General features: G+C 29.8%; 3 protein-coding genes across 4 annotated transcripts in view; 1 reads left to right on the top strand and 2 right to left on the bottom strand.

The window, feature by feature from the left end:
- Nucleotides 1-15147, top strand: part of LOC131844859 (clavesin-1) — a 49338-nt gene extending 34191 nt beyond the window's left edge. For both annotated transcript variants that reach the window (XM_059193838.1, XM_059193839.1), the window contains exons 2-7: nucleotides 1476-1655; nucleotides 4841-4935; nucleotides 5786-5939; nucleotides 11849-12042; nucleotides 13239-13500; nucleotides 14112-15147. In XM_059193838.1, the coding sequence (XP_059049821.1) occupies nucleotides 1476-1655; nucleotides 4841-4935; nucleotides 5786-5939; nucleotides 11849-12042; nucleotides 13239-13500; nucleotides 14112-14146 (920 nt within the window). In that variant the 3' untranslated portion in view covers nucleotides 14147-15147. The remainder of the gene's footprint in view (nucleotides 1-1475; nucleotides 1656-4840; nucleotides 4936-5785; nucleotides 5940-11848; nucleotides 12043-13238; nucleotides 13501-14111) is intronic.
- LOC131844858 (putative nuclease HARBI1) lies at nucleotides 8895-11126 on the bottom strand. Its single transcript, XM_059193837.1, has 4 exons — nucleotides 10560-11126; nucleotides 10155-10436; nucleotides 9568-9955; nucleotides 8895-9067 (listed from the first exon to the last, which is right to left on the bottom strand). The coding sequence occupies exons 1-4, from the start codon at nucleotides 10815-10817 to the stop codon at nucleotides 8943-8945; spliced, it is 1053 nt and encodes a 350-aa protein (XP_059049820.1). The 5' UTR covers nucleotides 10818-11126; the 3' UTR covers nucleotides 8895-8942.
- Nucleotides 15148-16205: 1058 nt separating the features above from the next.
- Nucleotides 16206-26502, bottom strand: LOC131844907 (clavesin-2-like). The gene is made up of 6 exons (XM_059193893.1): nucleotides 26158-26502; nucleotides 20234-20328; nucleotides 19581-19731; nucleotides 18286-18479; nucleotides 17527-17788; nucleotides 16206-17210 (listed from the first exon to the last, which is right to left on the bottom strand). The coding sequence occupies exons 1-6, from the start codon at nucleotides 26333-26335 to the stop codon at nucleotides 17161-17163; spliced, it is 930 nt and encodes a 309-aa protein (XP_059049876.1). The 5' UTR covers nucleotides 26336-26502; the 3' UTR covers nucleotides 16206-17160.
- Nucleotides 26503-27570: the final 1068 nt, after the last annotated feature.

Below are 27570 nucleotides of genomic sequence, written 5' to 3' on the forward strand. Positions count from 1 at the left end.
TAATAATCCCCGTGACTTGTATGATACAAAGTATAACAGCAATTAATTCTAAGCAAAATATTAACCGCTGCAATAAATTGATTTTAAACGCATTTCTTAATGTAATATATGACACCTACCAAGAATTAAAGGGGGAACTAATACAGTAGCTGATTCTACGGAGTCGTAAACGACGACGTTATATATACTTCTTTGCATATATCTGTTGTGGCTAGCCCGGTGCCTATTAAATAAGCCATTAATTTTATTTGTCAGTGTAGTTGGAATAATGATAGGATTGAATTGTCATAGTATGGCAGTATAAGATGGGTACTTAGTAATAAGAGCATAAATCCAATCTGAAAACAAAATTTAGTATTCGATCAGAATACTCAAATAATAAATAACGCGTAAATAGTCCAATACTATATAATCACAACAGTTCTACTACAAAGTTCTGTTTGTATTGAACTAGATTTAACAATAGTTAATACCTACGTATAATAAATATCTTAACAATAATATAAATGTAAAGGTGTATGAGGATTGATGGATGATGAAACTCTTTTATGCAAAAAGTACCGCACAGATTCAATTGAAATGTGGCACAGAGATGAATCATATCCTACATTTACACATAATACTATTTTTTCTCGAATTCACACCTATGTACCTATTTTGCCGCGGCGATACGCCCCGCCATAGTTAGTAATTCATAATTGGATGAATATAACCACAGATAATATAACGTTTTAGCCGTCTGCTTAGGTGGGTATGTAACAAATTGCATGAATGAAAATGACGGCAGTACGACGACGCCATAGTTTAATCTCTTTTATTACATCACTAAACCGGTGGGTGCTAATCATGATAAACCAGTTATTTAAATGCAGTGCGGAGTGATGTTGCAGTAAAAATAAATATTTTCTATAAATACTATATTGTTAACGAATGCTTTTGGATGTGTCACAAGGTTAAGCAATATATACTCGGATCATTAATGAACTGGTTTACCCCGAAATGTCCTCCCTTTTAATTCCCGCTTCCAATTCTTCAATTCTCTGATGATGCAAATTCGCTTTTTTAATTACGGACATAAACATGAAAAACTGGATCATAAATGTGGTACACACTTAAAAATGCAAGTTCTTTGTCTCTGATTGGACGATCACTAGAAAAGGAAGATTCAATTACCATAACATGTGCAGACTTTTCAAATCTTCTAAATTATTGAAACTAGTAAAAACAAGTTCTTAATGTTTGATATTACTGTGTAATAATGCTAAATATTACTAATAGATGTTTAGAACCCGCGAACAATTCTGGAAAATCTGACATAAACTTAAAGATTATGACTGATTGCTATGCGTTAATCTGTTTGTCTGTCCTTATAAACAGTGAAATAATATATCAAGTATATTTTCCATATAATAAATGATATTTAATTTCCTAATTATTATTTAAATAAACAAATTAAAGACATTTTATTGTTTCAGTATCACAACATATGCTTTCGGATATAGAAAAGTTGCCGGGTGTACAATTGGGTGACTTCTTGCTGCAGTTCGAATTAGATGAGCCCAGAGAGTCTGTGAAGGAGATCGCCAGGCGCGAACTAAGAGAAACGCCAGAAGTCATCAAACCTGCAGTCGAGGAGCTGAGAAGGCTACTTGAAGGTAAGTGTGTTTACGTGAATGTTTTAATATACTGTTTTATATTTTTTACTTGCTGTGACCGCCATTACATGCGCGTCTATATTGTAGACGTCATCTGTTGATAATAATAATCAAATGACAACAATAAATAAAACATGTATAATATGCTATTGATCAAATTAATAATAAATTAAATCATAAAATGGTATAGAGACACATAGAAAAATCTACTCTAACAAATATTTCACCCATGTATATCAACATGTTTTATGGAAATTTCATTCTATTCTCCAACCGCGTATATATGAAACTTTTAACAGACACTTAGACAATTTATGCAACTCCATCTTCTATCATGAGTACATGTATCTATAAGTATATTACACTGTTTTTCAGTAATAAACAAACCCCTTTTTAACTTCAAAGAGTCTTTATTTCACTCTTCAACTTTTATAATTATGTTATACAATGTGTCTGTAAATTCTGAACGGATTTAGTTAATTCTACTTGTTCGGTTATATTATACAAAAATCTATTCCACGTCTATCTTAAATCGTATTGCATTAAATACAAGTATTTTATGCAGCAGTATAATTATCTTTTACTAAGTATGCTACCTAACAACGGGTTCCGACAACACTGATTGGTAATATAAAAGAGTCAATATATCGATGAATCAATATAAAAGAGTAAATGTCAAGGATATTGTTGATTTTATTATATTATTAATATGTCTAAAACGTGCTGCAAATACTTTGAGTTAGTTCATCATGTCAAGAAATAAATTTTTAATAAATATTTTTGGTAATCGTAAAATTTCAAAAACACCGATAATAAACACATATTTTAATTAAATTATATTTTCCAATAATCTTTTATGTTTTTCCCACTTCAAGATAGAATTTGCAAAAACTTTGAAATGTATGTCACCTGATTCTATACAAAAAGTAGAAATTGCAAATATTATGAAATTTAAATTTAAAGATGACAATGATTTCTAAAAACTTTAATTCCATTCTATAATGGGTAAATTTTCTAAGAATACTTTGTTAGCTCTTTTCTTGATTTTTACATAATATCAAAATATCTAATCTAATATAACTTGATTTTTAAAAAGTTTAAAAATAAAAATTTCATTGTTACCCAAGCACGTCAAGAAGGAACTTACACGTGTGTTAAAAATGAAACATTTTGAACCAGTCACTACAAATTTTTTAAATCCAAATAGAACATATACAATACATATTATTTATTGTCGTATTAAAACACTATAATTATAAAAAAACTTAATAATCAACTTAATAATATGCTAATAAGACATTGTCATATCATAATATCATCACGTGAAGTTCAGTTCAAGTTCACAACAACACGGGGTCAACAACTAATGATGTTTATTGAAATACCTCAACCAGGTGGTGTACTTAGTACCCATAAAAATAACGTTGCTCGTATCGGTATGCAACGGATTCCACTTGACATAAAGAAGTCAATTTGTTTGTTTACCACTCCATACATCAAAACAAGTATTAAAACAAACATCAATATGAATGCAAATGAAGAGTCGACTTTTTGAAGTTGCTAAAAACTGTAGCCGAATTTAGCCTGCGTATATACCTTTAAATTTCTACGTACATGCCTATATAGGTAGATGCTTATTATATGCGGTTATATGTACATTCACACACAATTAAGATAACTTAAGAATGATTAAAAATGGAATTCATTACTGAATTCGAAGTTCCTCGAAAAAAAATGTCTAATACATGTTTACTGAATTGCAGATTTATTATTTCGTGTTAACGTAGGTATTTAAAATATGCGTACTTCATATTCAGCCCGTAAATTCGATTCTTTGTTCCCAATAAAACTTTCAGGAACTTGCAATCCCAATCGAGGCGAAATATTGCATATGCATGTAAAGCATATAAAGGAATGTCAATAAATTATTTATATGGACCTGGAGTAAATAACAAAACAATAACCATATTTAGTTTAAACATGTTTGAGTTGTCTCCATGTGTTGGCACAGTTTACCTCAAGGAGGTCTTCATGAGATAAACACATAAGAAAAGCTTATTGTTTCATATAATTGGAATAACAAACAGCTGACGATCCACCTGATGGTAAATAATAACTGTCGCCTATGTACACGAATAGCACTACGAGCATCATGTTATCATGTGATACCCGTGTAACCCTCATATGTTGCCATTCCAGGTTGAGGTACCCACATTTACATATTACATTGAGGTACCCACTGAGGAAACTTTTTTCATTGTATCTCGTCTTTACTTAAATAAGGCATCCAAGTAAAGATAATTATCCCTAAAACGATAGGGTATATCTTTTAATAGTGGACTTAAATATTAACTTATTTATCCATGTAAATTATATTACGTCCCTAAATCGTAAATAAGTAAGTACATAACATGAGAAAAAAATAATTTAAAATAATTTTGATCTTATTACTGCGTTAAGAAAATTTATATGATACTTGCTGTGCCTGCGGTCTCACTTGCATGAAATTTATAGCCTATATGTTATTCTGATGTATATGCTATATTACTGTAAAATATCATCAAAATCCGTTCAGTAGTTTTTGCATGAAAGAGTTACAAACATCCATACTCACAAACTTTCACGTGTATAATATTATTAATATTAAGATTATTATTTCTACATGTGAATTGGTAAATATTTGTGCGATTTTTATGATCCTAAATATGCTAACTGCTGAAACGGGTAGATAATTATTGCAACAACATCCTCTTGCCATAGGCGTGTGAAAATTATTTATTAAACAATTTTCACATCCTAGTTACCAAATTGAAACCAAATCAGTTGTCATCTTGCACTTAGTTTTACGTGGAATATGAAGTCGTTGTTGATATACTTTTTTCGTATGAATGTAATCTATAAAAACCTATTAAAACATATAAAAAATATGTATTTTGATCTGACAATACTTTGTGTCAGATCAAAATACATATTAAGTATAAACCTCTTAATGTGTTATGGTTCATAAAAATGGAGTAGTAACACTAATCAAACGTTTTTTGCAATTATTAAAATTACAATGAAATACAGTTGAAGGGCCATATATATTGAACAATATTTCACACTCTTATAGGTAGCGGCCTGAATTGCCATTTCCTTTGAATATGCAGTTTACAAATTGATTTTTTCTTCTTTTTATATTACAGATGATAAAGACTTACACGTACCCCTGGATAGCGACGCTTGGCTTATTCGCTTCTTGAGACCGTGCAAGTTCTATCCTGAAAGTGCCCATGATCTGGTAAGTCAGCATAAGAAACAATAAACAAATACCACAATAAATCTATTGTTGATGTACGTAGAAAATAGCATATTAAATCGAAATAATTATACATGAATCACTTACTACTGTAAAAGTAGTCATGATGTACATATAATCTATTATACCTATTAGTACAAAATATAGCTTTAAATTTATATTTTATCCAGAAGCACAATCTGTGCTAGCACATAAGCTTCTGGATAGCCTTCCTGATGGAACGTGGTTATGTCTACTATTATATACACAGTATAAATATTCTGAATGAACACAATAACGATTCCGTAACTCTCATGTTAGCGTGGTCGTTTCTTTAAAAGATCTATTCTAATAAAAATTACTTTTTATCGGTCTTTGAAATTTATTGTGAAATATGCAATAGACATTTTTATTAGTGAATAAATACTATATTATTGTCATTTCCGCTGTTCATTGTCCGCTACTAAACATAATAGGCAGGTTGACGAAGATCAGTATAGAATAATGGCATCAATGAACTCCCTTCACTTTGAATCGCTTCTTTGCCAGCTCTTTCGGTTAAAGATTGAGTTATGGCTTAATTAAACGGTAAGGAGACCTTAGTCTTTCGGAATTATGAGTAGCTTTAGCATAGCATAGCATTAAATGTATATAACAAACAGTTGTTCTTTGCCGTTTCAGTATAAAAAAACTGTATCTCGATTCCGATCCGATCGGAACGTTAAGGAATCGGGCTCGATTCCTTAACGTTAATTAAGATTAACCTATTGTTCTTTAAGATATTTTTAATTACATCCACGATAACATAGTTTCGAGTACAGAAACATTAAAATAAATATGTTGTTAATTTCAGATAAAACGTTACTATGCCTTCAAAGTAAAGCATTACAAACACTACGATGGTCTGGTGCCAAGCAAGGAGACTAATATATTCAACCAGAACATACTGACGGTGCTACCGACACGGGACCAGTACGGGCGGCGTGTACTTGTACTTGAATTGGGCAGTAAGTAAACGTCTAAAAATATTTTTATAATGGCACGGATGATATGTACTTAATACTTAATGAGCAAATAACTTGTCTGTTGCTCTTTTAAACAAAGGTATAAATCAGAGCAAGGATAAAACAGACTGCAATGAAACTTGCAATTAATTTAAAATAAAACAAAATTAAGTCTGTATCAGTGTATAAATACTTAAGGACAAGATACCTAAGGACAAGGCCAAACTTCAAAATGAAAAGTATGCAATTACGCTGCCGTCATACTCGTCAGCTGAAGTCGGTATATGTAGGCTTTAAACGCTTTCTGTTACGGCTCATTTTTATTCTACTATATTGACAAATAAGCTGGCATTCCGTATTATGGCAAATTGGCGTTGGAGAGATATAGACAGTATCTTCTGTATGACAAAGAATAAGTAACGTTGCTACTTTTTAAAATGTATAAGTCCTATATGACATATATTCATACTTACTGTCTGCAACCATCCTACATGACAAATTAATAATTACTGAATTTGCATTAATACATCGACAATAAATTTTGTTTTAATTAGGAAATCGGCACCAAGTATGACTCAATCTCACCTAAAGTATGTTTTATTACTGAGGCTCATGGTAAATATCAAAAATGTTACTCAAATATTTGAACTAACATATGTATTTGACTAGTGATGCTTGCAATTAAAATAAACAGTTTTAATTTCCGCTAAGCTATCTCGTGAAAAGAAGGTACTTTTTCTACTTACAATTAAATATTAAATATTTAATTGAAAGTAGGAAAAGTAATAGTAATTGCGATTACTGTTGCCGACTCCTTGGACTTCTAACATGCATTGTCTTGGGTTCCCTTTACTTTGAAATATTTATTTATTTAATAATACTATTTTATCTACCTACATATAAATTTCATTTGATACCATAGTTTTATATTATCTTGGGTACGCCTTTTACTAGTCAGTTGCAAAATAATGCATTTAAAAGTATAAAGAAAATTTTTGAAAACAAGATTAATCTAATATAAATATTACTAAATTCTAATATGGGTACGCCAATAAAGTTTGTTTGCCATAAATATAAGTAACTCTTGTCAGTTTATTTATACAATGAAAGAAAATAATTTTACTATGCAAACTCTTAATTGTAAAATTACAATGGCAACCGGAAAATGATCATCAAATAGATTATGGTTTAGCAACACTGACGTGATTTAAATGATGATTATATGAGAATCTGATTACATATGTATAATATACTAAGTATGTAATTTATCTATGCAATTAATTTTTACATACTGTTTACTATATTTAAGACTAGCTTACCCGCGCATCTTCTTTTGCGTCATATATTTTACGTATATGCAATATTTTCATTACAACTCCGCTTCTATTGGTCGTAGCGTGTATGTGTTTATATCAGTTATCTCGTCGTACCCATAACACAAACTTAGCTTAGCTTGTGACTAGATGGCGATATGTGAATTGTCTTGAAATACTAATATTATTATTGATTTGAAATGAAAGCTAAATTATTTTCTGTGATTATATTGAATACGTAGGTCAAAATGATATTTGTTTAAAATAGACCATAATATCATATAAAAATTATAATTGTTATTTTTTTAAGTGGTGGTAGGTTTTAGTTGAGAATAGACTACATAAAGCCACACATCAGCCTATTACATTTAAATAGTATATTTAATGTAACTCTATTATATATAAATATATGTAGTTTGGGAAACAAATAAATAAAAAGTAGGTAAATATATATTGTACATGTATATATATATGACTTTACTCTATAAATAGATCCAACTATAATGAGTTGGAAATTGCAAAATGTATTCAAAAGTGATAATAACGGATACGACTCACTGTCTATGTGATACCTAATAACGTAGACACTTACGGTCTTATTCATAAAAAAACTTATTGAAGGTTTATAGAGCTCATTAGTTAAAACGTTCATTAGCGCTATTGAAGGTTTATAGAAGTGCGTTATTCATAAACCTATTATAAAGCCTCGCTAACTAATAGAGGTTTATAGGACTGTTTTTATCATTATGTTGCAATCTTGACGTTGGACTGTTTTACCATATACGCAGGTGACGTAATCAGTGTTGCTATTTTAGTTGCTTCACCACTAAATCTAGCAGAATTAACTCCTCCAGTATTGAACAAATTATGTAAATTAATACATTTTTATACATTTTCCTATTGAATATATATAAAATTGTATTTTATTATTGTAATTGTATTTCTATTTAATAAAGTTAAGGGAAGATAGAAGTATTTTTACATTGTTTTTAAATATTACAATGATTTTTGGTTTGAATATGCATGTATTTTTATGCAAATTTTTAATATAATGGTTTCAAGTAGTTTTATTAATTCATTAATATTGATTTAAATATTTTGTAAAACTCGAGGTTTCTTTGCTATATAGTGGATTCAATAAAACATCGTTGGCAACACTGGTCCTGTCAAAACGATTGTTTTATTTACAAATTGCATGTTATAATTTACGATTGTTTTAATATAGTTACAATTCGTTAGAATTAGAATCTCTTTAGAGTATTATGTTCCTTGATTAGAATTAACGGATTGATTACATATTACGGATTTCATTGTCTAGTAAATTTTAAAATGGATAAACAAAAGAGAGCACGAAGCGAAAATTGGTTGGAAGACGACAAGGTAAGATTGTGTTTACTTATCAATATTTGTTAATTTATCCAGTTTTGGATCAAGTAAATTATTTTTTATGTACGACTTTGAATTTCACTTGTTTTAACTTTTTATTACATTCATTTAATGCATACCTTATTTTTGATAGAATTTATTGTTGGAATTGATCCGCGATCGTGTCGCCGTACTAGAGAGAATACGGATACGAATACCAACAACTGTAAAAAAAGAAAGGATGGCTGGAAGTTATGGATAAAAATATTTTTGTAACAAGTTAAATATAAAATATAGTAAACAAAGTAAATTAACATAATTTATTTTATTAAAAATTATTTTGTATAAATGTATCCAAAATATATCGAGAGTGTCTTCTTACAGCACCATTGCCCATTCCTTCATCAATTTGATGTTGTGATTGAATGGTAACCTCTTCAAGATTCTCATATTCTGAAATTAATAATATTATTACTTTACAGGCCCATAATTTATTGAGAAATATAATGTATTGCTACTTATCAAAATACAGCTTAAACAACAAGGATTAGAAACATGTCTGTATAACTATATTCAATGGATGACTGTGACTGCATCATATATCACAAGATATAAATAACAACAATGTATAAACTACATTAAAACTTTGTCCTTTACACATAATCTGGATAAATAGTTTGAAAGTTACATATTCATAGCAGACCTGTGAGGCTTCAAAAATAATTAATTCTGGAAGATTTTTACAAAAATACATTTTCATATGAAGTCACAGGCAACCGCTAGTTGTAATAATTGTGTAACAGTGCAAATTATGAATGCACTGAAGTTGATAATCATTTCATAGTAAACAAATTAGTGTTTGTACAAAAACTTGTATTGTAAATTTTTTGTAAAAATTGTGTTTATTAAATAATATTGAAATAAATAAAGTAGTGTTTCATTAAAAGAATTACCTAATATATCGTCATTCCTACTCATAGCGATATTGTGGAGCACAGCTAAAGCCACTATAACTGCCTTTCCATTTTCCAGCGATACACTTAATCCATGTAGTAAACATTGGAATCTCTGTTTCCACACTCCAAAACATCTTTCCACACTATTCCGTGTTTTGATATGGGCAGAGTTATACCTTTCTTCCTTTCTACATACAGGATGCAAAATTGGTGTAAAAAGGTAGGGCAGAAGTGGATACCCTGAGTCACCGAGTAAACGTCCTCTAAAGTGACCATTATTAAACCTTTCTTTTATAATTGACTCAGTAAATATTCTACTGTCATGAGTACTGCCCCTCCATCTTGCTACAACATCTCTTATTACAAGTTTTGCATCACAGACAACCTAAAATCAAAATAATTAAGTACTTTATACATTACTAGTACATATATATATATATATAAACCTTCCTCTTGAATCTATTATAACCCCCCTTCAACATGCATTGTATAGTTTTAATGTGACTTTGTTTTATACTATGTAATGATAATTAGTTAATCAAACAATATAGATATGTTTTACACATAATACATAATTTTATCACCTGCACATTCAAAGAATAATATCCTTTCCTATTTATGTAATATTGGGCTGCATCACCACCTGTTTTTTTAATTTTAATATGGGTACAGTCTATAGCCCCTGTAACCCCTGGAAAACCAGCCAGACTTTCAAAATTTGTCATACAAGACCGTTCCTCTGTGACAGTTTCTGGCATTTTTATAAAAGTGGAAGCAAGCTGAGCAATTGCCTTTGCCACTCTACTACATATCCTACTAACTGTGGGTTGACTGAGTCCATGAAGATCAGCACAATCATCCTGAACCTATGAAATGAAAGATATCAAGATTAATTATGAGTTTGAATTGTATGAAAACTTACATATAAAAACTTACATTATCCTATATATAAATATATGATTGATGAATGTATTGTAAAAAAAACTTACCTCTCTTCGTCCCCAACACCTCAAAGCAGTTAATACTTGCAACTCTGGAGAAACGGCACCACCTCTGGGATCTTGTTTTAGTTGATCGTACACCAAGGAAATTATATATCGAGCAGTACTTTTATTGAATCGGTATTTATATTTAAAGCACTTATCTGGTAAAAGAAATGGATTGACTTTTTTTTTAAATGTTTTTTTTTGGCGAATTCTTGACATATCAATTAAATTAATTGTAGAAATGGTCGTAATTGCTTCCATTTTATTAATTAACGGAATAATTATTTCACAATTTTTAGGTTAAAATGCCGCTAAAGTAGGGAGTCGGCTCTGTTAACTTTATAGGCTCGCTATTTGACGTTTTAACTTTATCGGACCGCTATAGAGCGTTTATGAATAACGTTTTTCACTATCAGAGGTTTATCATAGGTTTATAGAGGGTTTATAGAACTGATTGCTAATGAACAGTTATAAGAGCTTTATAGAGCGTTTATAAATAGAGATTTTTATAAAGCCTTTATAGCTCTGTTATAGTGGGCTTATAAAGGCTTCTTAAGTTTTATGAATAACACCGTTATGACGCACAGTACAATCTATTACAGTCAATGACTAGACTGGTAAAAATAAATTTCTGTTTACATTTTTCGTCATACGAAACAAAGTTTTATAAAGTGGGCCTAATATTGTGACTGTTAAAGAATTAAACAAACACAATATAAAAAAGGTTTAAAAAATTATCAAAAATAATTTGTTTGATACACTGGCAGATAATGCCTAGCATATATAATGTAAGTCCCTAACCTATTAAGAAACTAAAAGTAGATACTCTTGTTACACGACCAAGCAGGTAGAACCATTTGTTATTATTTTATTATATTATGAAACCTCATAAATATTATGAAATGTTATTGAACTACGAAAATTTTATTTAAATTTATTTAATAAGTGAAGTAATATTAGGTTGATGCAATATTTAATATCTTTAGCAATTACTGTCGGTTAGATTTTGCCGCCATATCAAAAACACCTTAGTCATAACTACGACTTACTCGTAAAGGTGACTGGAAGATATCTTTTCTAGGGATAACTCCACCTTTGCTCACATTGTCTCTATTTTTTTTACTCTATTATCTGTGGAATAAGGAATTTGTTTTTATCGTTCTGTTTATTCAGCATTTTACTATACAATCTAATTAAATAATACATTTGTTTTAGGAAACATCAAAGTAGAAAAATAAATATTATTTCAGATTTTTGTGAAGTGACGACTAACATGATATATATTGTTACAGAAAAATGGAAACACAATAAGTGCTCTTTGGATGAGGTGTTCAAGGGTTGCGTATTATTCTTGGAGGCGGCCATGCTTGAACCAGAAACTCAGATTTGCGGTGCCGTGGTCGTTTTCGATATGGATGGTCTGTCCATGCAGCAGGTCTGGCAGTTCACACCTCCATTTGCCATGAGAATAGTCGACTGGTTGCAGGTAAATTGCTGTTATGCCAGCTATCATGTAAGGCTAATAACATACACTGGGTTAGTGGTCGGGGTGCCCGCACACGATTAACGTTTTACTATGTGTATATTACCAGTCCTTGTAGAAGTCGTAGTTTTTTTTTATTTATAATATTTTGTAATTCTTATAACTCGAGTAAATTTCTGACGAAGTTCGATATAGAGCCAAAATAATAAGAAAATATATAATATATTCTAATTACATATTTAACTAAGACTTTTACTCACACAGTAATTATAATACTCGGTAAACAGATTTATAAAATATTTTCAATACGCTCTTTTATTCATCGTAAAACATACCTAATACTATGAGTACGATAGAAGTGTGCATGTTGTAATAAAAAAAACAAATTAAAAACTTTAAATGTGTTAAACCTTACAAAATAAACTACTTCATCGGATGAAATAATGATGACATGAAAAAATAACGTAAAACATACATTTCTACAATTTTGCGTAATATTAATGTAATTTATATGTAGATTCAAGGATTATGAAGAAAGCGCATATCACTAATTAATTCATGTTTAAAAATATTTAATTAATTCATATTACATAAATACCTAATATACTAAATTTTAATAATTGAACTAAGTAAATGTTGATACCTAATTTCATTTCAAAGTTATTACAGCTATTTCAAAATCTGACGTTTGCGTAACAATTATGTCAATTCTTGAAAACAAGTTCCAATATTAATTAATTATTAGAAAAAAAGTGATAGGTACTAGTTTTTTTTTTCGGAATTCATAATTCAAAATTGGAATTGATTGTAAATGACGGCCTCGGTAGTCTACCGGTTTAACACCCCGCTTTACTTTCAACCGTCGCACAGTACAAACATTTTTATTCATAAGTATGATTGTTTGTCTCGGTCTGGGTATTTTGTATGTACATTACACAAGCTCTGCTTAGATTAAGACTTAATGGCACTATGTGAATTGTCTTGGTATATTTTACATTATAACAAAATATTTACTTCCTATGGGAAATGTGTTCGTAATGAAAAATTAATAAAAGAAGCACATTACACTAAAAAATAGCATTATAATGCTAAAAAGTTTATTACTTGCTGGATTTCTTTGGTCTTTAAGTGTACTATGTATATAAATAAAATCAATAGATATATAAACAATAACAATATACCATTTGTTTTTATTACAGGAAAGCATACCTCTTCGAGTAAAAGGATTATACATAATCAACCAACCTTATATTTTCAATATGGTATTCCAACTGTTCAAGCCTTTCTTGAAAGAGAAGCTGCGCTCACGGATTATTTTCATGGGTAGCGATCGAGACCTGCTTCACAAACATATTTCACCCAAATGCTTGCCAGACTGCTATGGGGGTACATTGTGTGTACCTCGGGTCACAGGTGCTCAGTGGCTGGAATTGCTCCTAATGTGTGATCAGGAGTTTAGCGGTAAGTTGTTATCTGTAAACGTATTTTTTTTTATATCAGCTTGAAAACTGTTCTTCTTCGTACTTTGTTAAATTAGCGGGAAATTCTATTGGTGCTGACTCACCACACTAATATAGTTATTAGGGATAAAGGGAAGAGAATAGAAATATATCTGAAAGAGACGAGCAGTTTCAATACAGTAGTAACTAATATATTTATATTTAACATAAGAAACTTGTTGTAAAATTAACTTCCATGTATGCAACACTTTTGTGGTCGATCAGAAACAGTCAGTTAGATGCTTCGTAGTCATTCAATTATATTAGGATTCTATTGCAACTCAAAAAATTGCAATAGCAATGGTTTTTTAGATCTGCAGAGCTTTCGCGAATGGAAGCCTAACAAAAGTGAATTCTATAATTTTTTTCACACTTTTTCTGTACAGCAACTAAAATAATATGAAGAGTTCTCAATTAGACATTATTTTTGTGCTATAATCTTAATTTTTTTATTAATATTGATAATTTATTTTAATTCCTGAACTTTCCTGTATTTTAAATTACGTAATATTTTAAATAATTTTCTCTACAATTGTACAATTAATACTCAATAAAACACCTAATCTGTTTCAGCAATCAACTCATATGGATACAAGAAAACGAAGTGATTACCAACAATCAATATCAACAATTTGTGCATATGTGATGGTTAAAACATATCGTGATAAACTATACATGGAAAATGTGATTTTAAATTTAATTCTATAGGTACAAACTTATTGTAGTATACATATTATGCCGGTTGCCTAGAGTAATATTAAAATCGTGTTCTAATCAGTTAAATTTTAGAAACTATTATTGTACGACAATTTTATTTTACTTGCCACATATCGTAAAAATATGTTTCTTGCAACCGATGCCTTATTTATAACTATATATATTTCTATATTTTGCATTCCATTTTGTATTCTGAGCAATAGTGCCAGTAAGACAATTGTGTCGATAAATTTGATGCAGTTGTTATTTTTTTGGCACAGAATCTCAATTGCCAACTTTGATTTAGATATTTTAGTTACAAATCATTTGCCATTTTATATTATACTTGGATAGATCCACATAGTGATCGATAGTTAGTAAAGGGTATAAGTATAGTGCCTTTAAGTGTACTAGGTATAATTAAAGAAATTGTAATGTCGGTATTTAAATTGCTTGAATAACAACAATATTATATTCTCAATTTAATCAATTAGTTTAAAATTATTTTATTATTCAATTAACTATTTAAAAAAAAAACAACAATTAAACGCAGTACTGGTACCTCTGCAGTCTCACAATATTATATTTCTTTCCTATCTAGGCTGTGATTTCAAAAATATCATAATAATACTCAATAATATAGTACATATATGACAATAAAAATACCTATACGCGGAAATGACTTGCCGTAATTTAAATCAAAATCTTCGAGATTGTTATTTATTGTCATAAAAACAAAAGCTGTCATGATATTTTATAAGGTCATACTATGCAGTTTAGCACAAAATAATTATATTATTCGTACTTTAGCGATGGTTTTTTTATTACATCAGGGACTATAACACCTACCTATGTGATAACATACGCAAGAATCATTTACAAATAATAATACCAGGTATTATTATGTGTTCCTAACATATTATACTTAATAGTCGCTACAGTAAATAATTGTCTTATTCAAGTATATATACCTAAGTAACTAACAAAAGATAAAGTACAGGGATATAATAATAATTTTCTTTTAATAATAATGCATAAAAATATTCTAAAGTCAAATATTATATAAGTCATTATTACCAAGGTATAAGCATATTTTGTGGTTTAGGTACGTATTTAACACTTTGGTGTATACTTAATTCCAAATTGCATATCTTATAAATACTTACTTATATTATAATAAAACTATGTTGTAATATAAAAAAAAACATTTATTTAAAAATTATGTATTTACAAAATCTTTATCTATGTATAAATTTAGCTTTGTAAGTTATTCTATAATAAAATTATCAAAGGAATGTTTGTATTATTTGATAATAACCTTTAATTTACTATGTTGTACGGCAGTTGTACTTTTGATGACATTATAATAGTCTTATTTCTAATAGGATCATTCTTTGACCCATTGAGCTGTGTACCTAATTTCAAACAATAACAATATAATAATTCTAATCGTGATCTCAAGTGTACCGAACTTTAAAATACTTTATGTTAACAAGGATTTTCAAATTTGAATAATATTGCTCTTAGGAAATATATATTACTTGTAGTATTCTAGCTGTGGTTTAACATAATCATGTTTACAGTGTCTAAACAACTGACTGTGTACTTGTACTTTATAATACTATGTAATACTATCTTGTTTATGGTAATACCAGCTAAGTACAGTTACAATACAGATACAAACAAAAGAGATATGAAATTCAAAAGAAATTAAATCGAGATATATTTATACAATAATAGTATCTATCGATGATAGTACATACCTATCTGTTAAAACTTAAAAGACGACTATAAGAAATGGCAAGGTAAAGTTTCAGGTATAGTGGTTTAACAAATTTTCAGGGGCTATAAGAATAAAAGCTATTAATATAGGATTGATTGATATGTGATTCAATTCACTTATTTGCTACAACTACTAAGTGGGTTATTTTTAAAAACTAAATTACTAAATTATTTAGGTTTTCCTTTTTCAGGGCTTGTGACGTTACGCCTTAAAAATATGCTACAACTGTCTGTAAACATAATTTAGTAGGTAGTTTTGTTTGGCAGTGTTGTGAAACAAAGACTGGTGTTATATAAGTATATGATCAAAACGTACATATATTATTGTATTATACTTCTTATATCTTCAGACTTATATATTCAAATCAGGAGCATTAAAATCTTAATATAGTTCTTAAAATGAATAGTAAAATGTTTAATACGCTATTTACCTACTTCCCTCTCTCCACATATAGACTAGGTTGCACTAGCCAATAAAACAATATTTTATGATCAGAAGAGATTTTTGTAATAGGATCATTATCGTACTACAGAAATCTCTCGTTGATGATAGTATATCACAAAAAGTTATAGTTATTCATAAATCTATATATAATTGACAGAAATTCTGAATTTAAAATCTACTACTTCCTGTTTAATGCAACCACAGTGTCGTTTGCAGTGATTACGTATTTCTATGTTTATAATATACATTTATAATTATATAATTATATTCTAGACTCTACGCCATATTTGACACACTTTTTGTATGTCAGTTACTAAGGTTTAACCCCTTGACCAACATTAGTCTTAACTCAGTCAAGTCTGACCAGTTATAGGTACCAAGTTATCGTACTTGTTTTATTATGCCCACATTAATTATTTTTTGTAAGCAATAAATGAAATTAATTGAATTTATATTTGTCCGAGATGATGACACAATATATATCTCTGTTGAATAGCGTAATTATAATATTTATCTAAACATGTATTTAAAAAATAACTAATATAAAAACTAGACTTAGTATAAAATGGAATCACAATCAATATAGGCTATACCCAACATTATCTATGTCATAATAGATTTTAAATATAGTTGAATAGTCAACATACTCCTGGGCTAATTGGCTCTAAAATCTTAAATCTCTTCACCAAAACCAGTTTCTTACTTTTTGTTGTTATTATTGGTTGCTGTATACCCATAAGAATTCTTTTCTGAAAATAAAATTAATATTGTTACTAAATAAAGTTTTGCCGTTTTTTTAAACTTGTTTTATTAATTAGTTAGTAATTAAATACTCCCTTTTTAATAGGCTATATTGAACAACTAGAGAACTAGAGAAGCTCTTCATATGAATTGTATATAAAATGATATGATATACAAATAAGAAAGCACTGTAGTTTATGAATCTAATATAAATACTTTATTTTTTACCAGATATGTTCTAACTGAACATTTAGAATAATTACGCATCATTCATAAGCGTTCTCTAAATGGTTCCTAAATATAATAATTATTAGAAACATTCACCTTTAAAATTATCTTCATAATGCATCAACATATTCCACACGACCTGACCAGGTATCTCAGGTTCAGGTAAAGTTCCTCCATATCGTTTTCGCAGCGCATCAGCATGAATATGGGACCGAAGGGATTCTCTGTCAGTACCATGGAAGTAGATCCGCGATCGGAGCTTCTCCCTCATAAACGGTTTGAAGATGGCAAACAACATGTTGAAGATATACGGCTGGTTAATTATATGGACTGCTTTTAATCTTATCGGAATACAATCCTGAAAGACATAATTAATTCTTGTCATTATTCTATTCATTGGCATAAGGAATGTCACAGAGATAATGATTTATAAAACATTCTTGTTCTCAGGAATATGACAAGAAACAGATAAAGGACTCAAACTTTGTAATCTATTACAAAGTTTACACACTATTAATTAATCATTATTTCTATAAGTTTACTAATAGTATACTCTATACTCAAAACCCACGAATATGTACTTTTCGTTTAAAATATTTGTTACATGAATAATTTACCTATATGAACTTTAGTAAGATGTATTCGGTTAAAGGGATGGTAAAAAGGCGGTGAAATTACATGATAAGATGCACATCTTAGACCACCAGAATGGCAACGCATGGGTAGTGCTACGGGCGTTACATGATGACGTCGTTACATTTTAGGAAAGTCGAGGTTACTATATAGGCGACGATCATTATATAAGATTAGGTGGTCGTCAGTTTGCTTGCCATGCCGTATAAAAGAAATACTGACCTGAATCCAGTCAATGACCATTTTGGCGAAGGATGGAGTCATTTGCATAATCTGAGCAAGTGTTAATCCTTTCATATCGAGGATGGTGATCACCCCGTTCACTTGTGTCTTAGGCTCCACCATCGCTGCCTCTAGTCCCAGCTGAACTCCCCTAAACAATTCTTGTAATGATACTTCTCGCGGATTCCAACATTCTGCAAAGACGGTGATAAATTATTTTATTGTACAGAGCCATCCAGATCAAAACTAGCAGAGCTTAATATATAGATATAACCGGTGACACACAACATTTAGCACTTGTCTAAGTAATATAATTTACCATAGGCAGACTGTAAAGAGGAACTGTCTGCGTTACCTATTTTAGCAGTCAAACAGCAAGTTGTGTTTCGATATCAAGTTCAATTAAGCAGTGAAATTATAGAATAAAATACTACGCGACGCATGAATGGCATCACGGGTGTTACAGGACAACGTGATGTCGGTATGGATATTCATGTATAAAAAAGACGGTTACCACTTACCATCAGATAGGCTATCTGTTAATTAGCCATTCTAATTACATAAAACAATTGATTTTTAGATATTAATACATAGAAACGACAGCGCTCAATTCGAACAAGAACCTATTTAATTTGTAATTATTAGTCCGTCTTTTTTTGTATTTTATAATCTAAATAAACTAAAAATTACAACTAAGCTAAAGCATAATTTCTTATATGATTACTAGATGACTAACAGACGTAGCTAAATACGTGTACGATTATGTGTAAGCCAATGCAAATAGACACCCTCATAAATGTATATTGCGTTGAGCGAGTATCGAAACCGCAACGTATTAGTCTTTATATTATATTGATATATTAATTAAACAATGAATACAACAATTTAATTAAGCACCTACTTTATCTAATAAAATAAATAAATAAAATTACGTTGTTTGTATTGAATACAGTACCTACAACGTACGATGTCTTTGTATAATACGATGAGAAAATAGGTTGTATCTTAATATCTATACAAATAATAATAATATAACAGACTGATGTTTCCATAATATAGATATTGAAAGGTACTATAAAGCGGCTACAGAGGCCAAAACAACAGTTTTTATATTCGTTTGTCTGTTTGTAGGTTTGTACAAGGATCACGCAAAATCTACTGCATAAAATTAAATGAAGTTTGTGCCAATGTATAAGTAGGAATCGAACCTAAATATAGGCTGCATTTTACTGCAATATCTTATTGCGTGCGAAGCAGGGACGAATCGCTGATAATATACCTAATGTAACTCTGACCTGATTCTACAAGTAATATACGCCGTCCATGCTGATCTCTTGGCGACAGGAAAGAAATGATGGAGCGTTCGAAAGCGGAACGGACAGTAGATGGCACCAAGTCCCGAGTGTATTCAATGTATGATTTTCTATATTTATAATATGCTTGTATCTGTAATATTATAAAACAATAGGTACGGTTATTGTATATTTAAGTACTTGCAAAAATCATAAATTTTATAAACAAAAACAACTAGGTCAGTGCAACGAGGGCATGCAAAATTATATGTGACCAAACTCACCCTAATAACGTAGAATTTGACAACTTAATGATTTAACCAGTCATCACGAAATTTGGCTAATTTCACAGGAGAAAATCAAGTTTTTTTTTATACTAATATATTCTCGTAAATGAACCTATTGTCGACATTAATATAAGGTACACAAAACTTCTATAAATTTTAATTAAGTTATTGGTATTTTCAATTTTAAATTATATATACCTACGTACCAATCATTATCATACCCATAGCTTGGTGTTATAAGGAATAGGGACTACCTCCATAACTCCATATATTGCAATGACTATGTTACTATACAGTTATTATTATTAACTGACCCAAGTTAGTAAAATTAATAACATAAATTAGATTTATAAGTTTTGTATTTCATACCCTTTTAAATGCGCTTTCTGGGTAAAACTTGCAAGGTCTTAGAAATTTCATTAGGAATTCATCATCGTCGATGGGCAGGACAAGTGATGGCTCCCCTGTAATTAAAAAAAATTGTAATTATTTCGTGTATGTTAAAATATATGAAAAATTCGTTATCGTTCATCAAACGTTTTTAATTATTAAATAACTAAGCGAGATTTCATATCTAATTAAATTCTGAAAAATATTGTATATATTTCTGACTGAATAATCTACGTGTTTTCATCATTTAGACACAAATATAACATACCTCTACCTAATATAAAAAATCTTTGTACCTATTTATGTAATATTCATTTGTGACCAACGTTAATATTACATGTTAAACGCATGTTACATCTGTTGGTGCCTCTTGTAGTAAGTAATGCCAGATATTATTTTAATTGAATGTAATGAAAAACTAATAACAGTCTATGTATTATAGTACAAAGGGTACTGCTATATCTAGACTATTATTAGTTTTATATCTGTTAAAGTATAATCCCGACAGTCATAGTAGCTATATTGTTTTCTTTTGACTTCATGACTATAGTGGTTTATTTATTTTTATAATGTATTATATATTGTGGTATTCAAAAAACCAAAAAATGTATACATATAATATAATCTTATTTTAAAACAATATTTACACCTAAGATCTTAATTTGCAATACAAATATTAATTCTGTACATAAAGTCTGATATTTGAGATAAATAAAACGTGTGTGCCTAAATTATGAAATTATTAATCAGCACATTGGGCGAATAGTCAACAACTCGATGACTAGAAACATCAAGTGGACTGACCTTTTTATAGCTCAGCCATAACGTACCATTCAATTGGCTTATGACTTCTGATCATTACGTCAACCATAAACGGTTCAAGTCTGAGTTAAAAAATCTTATGGTCATGCGAACGACTTCTTTTTCCTCAACGATCAGAGTAAGTTCTATTATTATAGTGATAATGACAATAAAATACTGTAATGTAATGCAATTATATAAATTGATTATGATTATTTTTAATTACTGTAGTCTTTGATACTGTACTGTACCGTAGCTCCATTACTAAGATTATAAATGCGATGTGTCAGTTTGTTATTTTTTTAATAAAGAAAAAATAAGGCATTAATGTAGGATGAGAATTTTGACGAGAAGATAGTTGGTATCACAAAGTTTAACATGGTCTTTTGTAAAAAATAAATTGGAAGGGGATGAAATAAGGGATAAAAAGTTGTGGAAAGAAATATTTATTAGTTTGACTACATTGTATGATTATTTTGCCATGGTAATGCCGCTTAGACGTTTGTAAAAAAATCATTGGTGGATGCCAATCAAACATAGAATCTCCACTTTTTTTAAGTCGGTTCAATGCCCTACTTACTTCTACTGTGTTGACAACCTCGGCTCCCTCGGATTCCTCGCATAACATAACTATGTATACTATGTAAGTTTTTATAAAAGAAATGTATTTACGTATGTCTATCAGTTGTCTAGTACCTATAACACTAGCTGGCTTGGGACTTGACGGAGCTGTGTGAGTTACCAAGGTTATTACGGGTTATTATAAATTCGGGCATAATCTCCGGTACTAATGATCCGCTGTTCACTCCTAATTTAAGAGTCCCTTTCTTATTGGTGGAGCTCTTGCCACTTTCCACGATCGTCCAACAATCTCCTTAAATGTTCACAATATGTTGTAAATTTATTGTATTTTTTTATTTATTCATAACCAAAGTAGGTCAAGGAACATTGTATGATTTCGTATGTTTATTTAATAGTTATTTTAATAGCTAAGTCAATCGAAACACAGATACTTAAATAGTTGCAACACGAATAACGTTATTCGTGTTGCAATTGAAACCCATGCGCAATTTCGACAGGAACTGGCTATAGACAATTTTATAAACAAGTACCTCTGAATACCACTGTTTACTGTGATGTATGTTAATTTTTTTAAACATAAACATACCGTTCCGCCCATTACCCCGTATGAGGTAGTCATAAGCATTTTCATTTATCGATGTCATGATTTACGTAACACTTGAACCACACAATACTAGGTATATTTTGAGTTCAACAGGGCAGAGGACGAGCCTACCGTCGTTTTTAGTTTCGTTATCTTTCACCGGAGTGGTAAATCAGAAATATAAAGTGACATACACTTTTGTGTTACAGAGATTTGTAATCAGGAAGATCGTGATTTCAAATCTGGCTACTTCCTCGACTAACACCCAGAAGGTTGACCTTGTGTAGCCCAGTATACTAGACCTTTTTATTAGATATTTACTTGCTTTGAATACATTGTTGTTAGGTATAAATACATAGTGCGAAAAATATTAAGAGTAATTAGTCTCAAACAAAAACATAAAACAATTATGTAATAGTGGTGGTACCTATATAAAAGCGTACAGAGACTTTCATTACCGATGACATTATTTAAATTTATATAATAACAGCGACGTTCACACGACGGTTTATATAACAATATTAGATTGCAATTGAACTATGCCAGTTAAATGAACAAAATTATTAAATTACTTATTTAAAATATCTAAGCGGAAAGTTGCAATATGAGAATGGCGTATCTGATTTCACTAGTCTATGATAATCACCTAGCAATCCCATATTCCGTCAAGGACACGACTGGCGCGTGACCATTGTTTTGATGCGCCATTCTCTTTCTAATTCATATGGTGTATGAAAATATAAACACAAATTTAAAAAAAAGTAGTAAACAAAAAATTTTACTTCTTATTTTCATAAGCAAAAATTATTGTTTGTCTGTTTGTGCGTTAAGGTTTCATGTAAAAACTACTGTATGAATAAGGATGAAATATAAAACACAACTCACCAAAAGAAGAAAGTTGCAAATTTTCTGTTTAATTTTTATTCTTTATTTTAAATACATATCTTTATAATTAATTATGAATAAAATAATAGATAGCGTCTACAAATGTACAACGGACTATACGAATTCTTCGAAAATACTAGTAATTAAAAAAAATATTTGATACATTTATTGGACATAGATTTTGTACAATGCATATTTGTATCACCGATTTTAGCTAGCCGTAAAGCAGTTTATTTGTATTTCAGTTGGAGGGTGAAATTACAGATCGAACACAGAAATTACAGGCAACGCATCAGGCATTGCATCTTAGTCCTTTGGAATGGCGACGCATGAAAGGTATAAGGAACAACATATGATATATGCTCTTCATGTATATAGGAGATGGATGCCATTAACAACCGACTTCTTTTTTATTCTAGTTCCATAAAAAATACATTATTTGTTTTCTATCTATATATATATATATATATATATATATATATATATATATATATATATATATATATATAATAAATAAAAAATATTAACTTCAAGAATAGTTAAGTATTTCTTCAGTTACGTACTTAAAACAAGCACTTACTACTTTTAGTTTACAATCTATTTAAAATCTGTTTGTGTTGTTATTTTATTATGCTATGCAGTTTTACTGTATACTTAACACCAGTTCATTGCGGTCAAAGTCAGCAGTATTGTTGGTCTTCAACAAGGGCGTTCTTTTAAGTACATATTGCATGCATTATGCTATTTCTGATTTATAAAACTACCAAAGTTAAATAAAATCCTTTCGACAAATATTTTTCTGTAAAACAAAATAAATCATGGAAATATAAGCATTTTTGGCTACGATATAATCTAACATAGACAGAAAGAAATTCCTATATATATTTCTTGCTTTTTGTAGTTAGTTGAAAAGACTCATTGCACATTTCTGTCTGCGGATACAGTAAGAACAGAACATGATCATGTGACTTGGTAATCGAGTAGTGAAAGTAAAGATATTTTGACGTAGTGAAAATTAATAACTTTCGTCCAATGTTTGTTATATTATATATACATTTTGCTCTAATGTAAATAGTGAAGTATACATAGATTAGATTCCTATAATTTAAGAATATATTTAGATATACAAGTAGTCGCCCAGTGGTCGAAATTCGACCATAATTAATTTAAATCATAATTTTCAATTATTATGGTCCTATTGTCAAAGACTATACTTCTTTAATAACCGATTTCGCCAGAGCTATACTGCAATCTATACTTAATTTGACCACAAACTTTAACAATAAACAAAAGACGATATGTGAGTGTTTCATGTTCATGGTAGTGTGATTATGTTATTGTTATTGAATAAATGTATTTTCTATCCAAAATATAAAAAAATGTTTTCATCCTGCACTCTTCAAAACACTTGACTTAGGACCTTTCACTAAAGTAGACGTATAGAGTTGTGTGTGTCGGTACATTTATTTCATTTGTTTATTTCTGCCATCAGCTTGCTTTTTAACTACGTTGGTTTTGTGGGACAGCGAAATTAGAGTACGGTTGCTACCGTAGTTCTCAAGGAATAAATATAGAGATGTCCATAGTGTTTTTGTGTATAGAATGTGCCATCAGATGCTTAATTAAAACCAGGCACAATATAAAAGTTTCGTTTGTAATTTACATGTTAAAACTACGATCTAACTCGTCTGATATCGCTGACGGAGAATTGAACGTGACTGATTTTATATTTATGAAAGAATGTTGCATTTAATTCCATGGCATATTTCCTTGGCATTCAATTCTATACAAAGACTAGCACTGCTAGATAATTGACCTGTAGATACTATTCAGCTATTAAGAACACAAGACGTTTCTCTGTTATTGTGCGGCTTTGACCATTTTGACCGACAATTACAGTGCGCAATGTTCGGAACGCTCAGTGTATAATTTCTGCTCTGATTGTTAGTACCTACATTAATAATATATATTATTGTTATGTAATATAAGTAGGTATTTAAGGTTAACTTTAATTCACCCTGTTCCACAATGTGAATGACTGGACACATTTGGGTATTATTACTGTAAAAAAACTTATAATATTTAATAATATTTTGAGATAAATTTTTATCTTTCACCTTTATTTTGTTACATATATATAACATAATATATATGCATAATTAATTAATTTAATATTAATATATTTATATTATATGTATCTGAAAACTATTCTGTACCAAAAAAAACAAGGACGTTACTAAAAACAAATCGCTCACAAATTGAGATGTACCTTTTAGAAAAATATATTTCAATTTCAATAGGTACTTATTTTTAAACCTTCGCGTCTAGTACACGTTATTAATATAGTTAAACAGGTCTTAACATCCAGAGAGGAAAATACCTTTATTTATCTATATTAATACTTAATGCAATTTAAATGCCTAATATTTTTTCAAGAAATAGGATTTTATTTTAAACCTTCAAAAAAGTACTTATGTATGTACTAAACAATTATCTTATTTAGTAATACGCCTGATTCTTAGTCATCTTCAGTTACACATGCATTTAATTTATTACAATGTTTGAACACTAGAGTTCTGTTTAACATTCAACTTCATAGTTAGACAATGAAATAAATAATTAATGAACTTGATGTTGCAGATCAAAGAAATTGTTATGGTAGATACTTAGATTGTTGCATATATAGAAGTGGGAGTTGATACATACTCGTATAAGTTTAGGTATTTCATCCTACTTAAATAATATGTATAATAAGAACTCTAATCAAATTTTACCATTGAATACGATTTTTTTTTATAAGTTTGATATTTAATATTCTTGTGCTTTTTGATGAAAAAATTTAACTAAAGCATTTTTCTCGTTTATTGTTATCCCCATATGGTAAACAATAAATGACCCACGACGGCCGGTTACGGTGGTAGCTATTATATATTGGGTAAAATTAATATCCGTTTCATTATATTTTAAATCGATAGTTATGGCAAATATTTTATTGTTTTAGACTTCATTACATACATATAATTTAACAACTACCACATATATAATTATTTACCTTTTAGAAGTATTCTTAGTTTAGTTAACGATGTTTCTATATTTGCTGGAGTCTCCCGTAGTTCTTTTTCTGCTTTCTCAATGTAACACTTTTCTGTGATCGGATCTTTTTCCAAGTGTATTCTATTGTTACCCCATACTACAAATGGAGTACCACTTGCATCAAACTGGATCTCCATGTTTTTTTCTTTTTATCGACACTTAAATAAGTTCCTCTTCAGTATAATTTCTGTATTGCATTTATTGGTGTTCGCTATACAACGAGATTAGTTGAGAGCAACTTTACTATTTCGTAACGCTAATATACCCTTCACTATTTAATTTCGTAACTTAACACAACTAGAAAAATAATTGATTGAAAAAATAAAAAAATAAATAATTGATTTTGTTTGCTTGCGGATCACTTATTTTCTAGAAAAATGATTTTGTAAGAATCGAACACGTTTTAATTTATAAAGCTCCCAATGTATTCGTTGCGTGTATCGTAATATATTGAAGAGAGGCTAGCGAGATGTCCGCACGGAACTAGCCGAGTATGGCCACTGGTTGGACAGGCCGGTGCCGATGCTTACCATTGACACGGCCTGACTACGGTTTCCCTTCGCCGTGCCTTTGCTTGATTGTCGCCGTTGCGATAATTTTAAAGACCAGTTAAGAAACTTCCGAAACATTAACTGGGTACTCAATAGGTACCTACATATTTGTAATTACAAAATGTCGTGTTAAAAAACGTAAACAGGTATGTAACCTTATGACCAACAGCTATGAGTTAACAAAATTGAATATTTTGGAACGATACGGAAAGAGAAAGTAGATGGTATTGTTCAAAACTTTGTTCACAACCGGTTTTATCAGATTTTTGTCATACCCATTTATTGTAGGTATATATACAAAAACTCCAAATGTATCATAAATCTATTTTAGCTATTGATCTTATCTTGTTTATGTAAAAGAAAAAGGATGAATAGAGAAAATAGGTAATGGAAGGTTTCATATTTACCTATATATATAGTAGATATAGCTAACTTCTTGATGGTATTTTATTTTAAATTGTTATAATTGTATACCTATTTGTTACATTATATAAAAGGAGATTTTCCAATAGCAATGTATATTGGAAAATCTCCTTTTAATTATTTCCATATTTTTCTAAACAGATTCTAAAGAGTTAATCAAAGTAAATCAGATAGGAAATGGGCTAGAAATAATGATACTAAGTTAAAACCGTACTACTGAAACATCAGAAACTAGGAAACATATCGAAGATACAAATCATTAGTGTATTTTTGAACGCCTCATAAATTATAACAGGCAAACTGACAGAGATACGTGATTTATCAATTTGTTTTCTAGGAATTTTAAATCCTTAAAAGGGTAAACGTAATAGTAAGGTAGATCTTACCTATTTCAGCCT

Source organism: Achroia grisella, unplaced genomic scaffold (genome assembly GCF_030625045.1).
Source record: "Achroia grisella isolate CSIRO2021 unplaced genomic scaffold, CSIRO_AGI_Agris_v1 utg4223, whole genome shotgun sequence".
Classification (NCBI taxonomy): domain Eukaryota; kingdom Metazoa; phylum Arthropoda; class Insecta; order Lepidoptera; family Pyralidae; genus Achroia; species Achroia grisella.

What these genes read in the sequence shown, in the direction of transcription:
- LOC131844858 (XM_059193837.1), bottom strand. Translation starts at nt 10,817, where the DNA reads ATGGAAGCAATTACGACCATTTCTACAATTAATTTAATTGATATGTCA. An exon ending in GGTGTTGGGGACGAAGAGAG is followed by an intron (nt 10,437 to 10,559) that starts GTAAGTTTTTTT and finishes TTCATTTCATAG; the next exon opens with GTTCAGGATGATTGTGCTGA. An exon ending in ATTATTCTTTGAATGTGCAG is followed by an intron (nt 9,956 to 10,154) that starts GTGATAAAATTA and finishes TTTTGATTTTAG; the next exon opens with GTTGTCTGTGATGCAAAACT.
- LOC131844907 (XM_059193893.1), bottom strand. Translation starts at nt 26,335, where the DNA reads ATGGAGATCCAGTTTGATGCAAGTGGTACTCCATTTGTAGTATGGGGT. An exon ending in CAGAAAGCGCATTTAAAAGG is followed by an intron (nt 19,732 to 20,233) that starts GTATGAAATACA and finishes ATAATATTACAG; the next exon opens with ATACAAGCATATTATAAATA. An exon ending in TGGTCATTGACTGGATTCAG is followed by an intron (nt 17,789 to 18,285) that starts GTCAGTATTTCT and finishes TATGTCTTTCAG; the next exon opens with GATTGTATTCCGATAAGATT.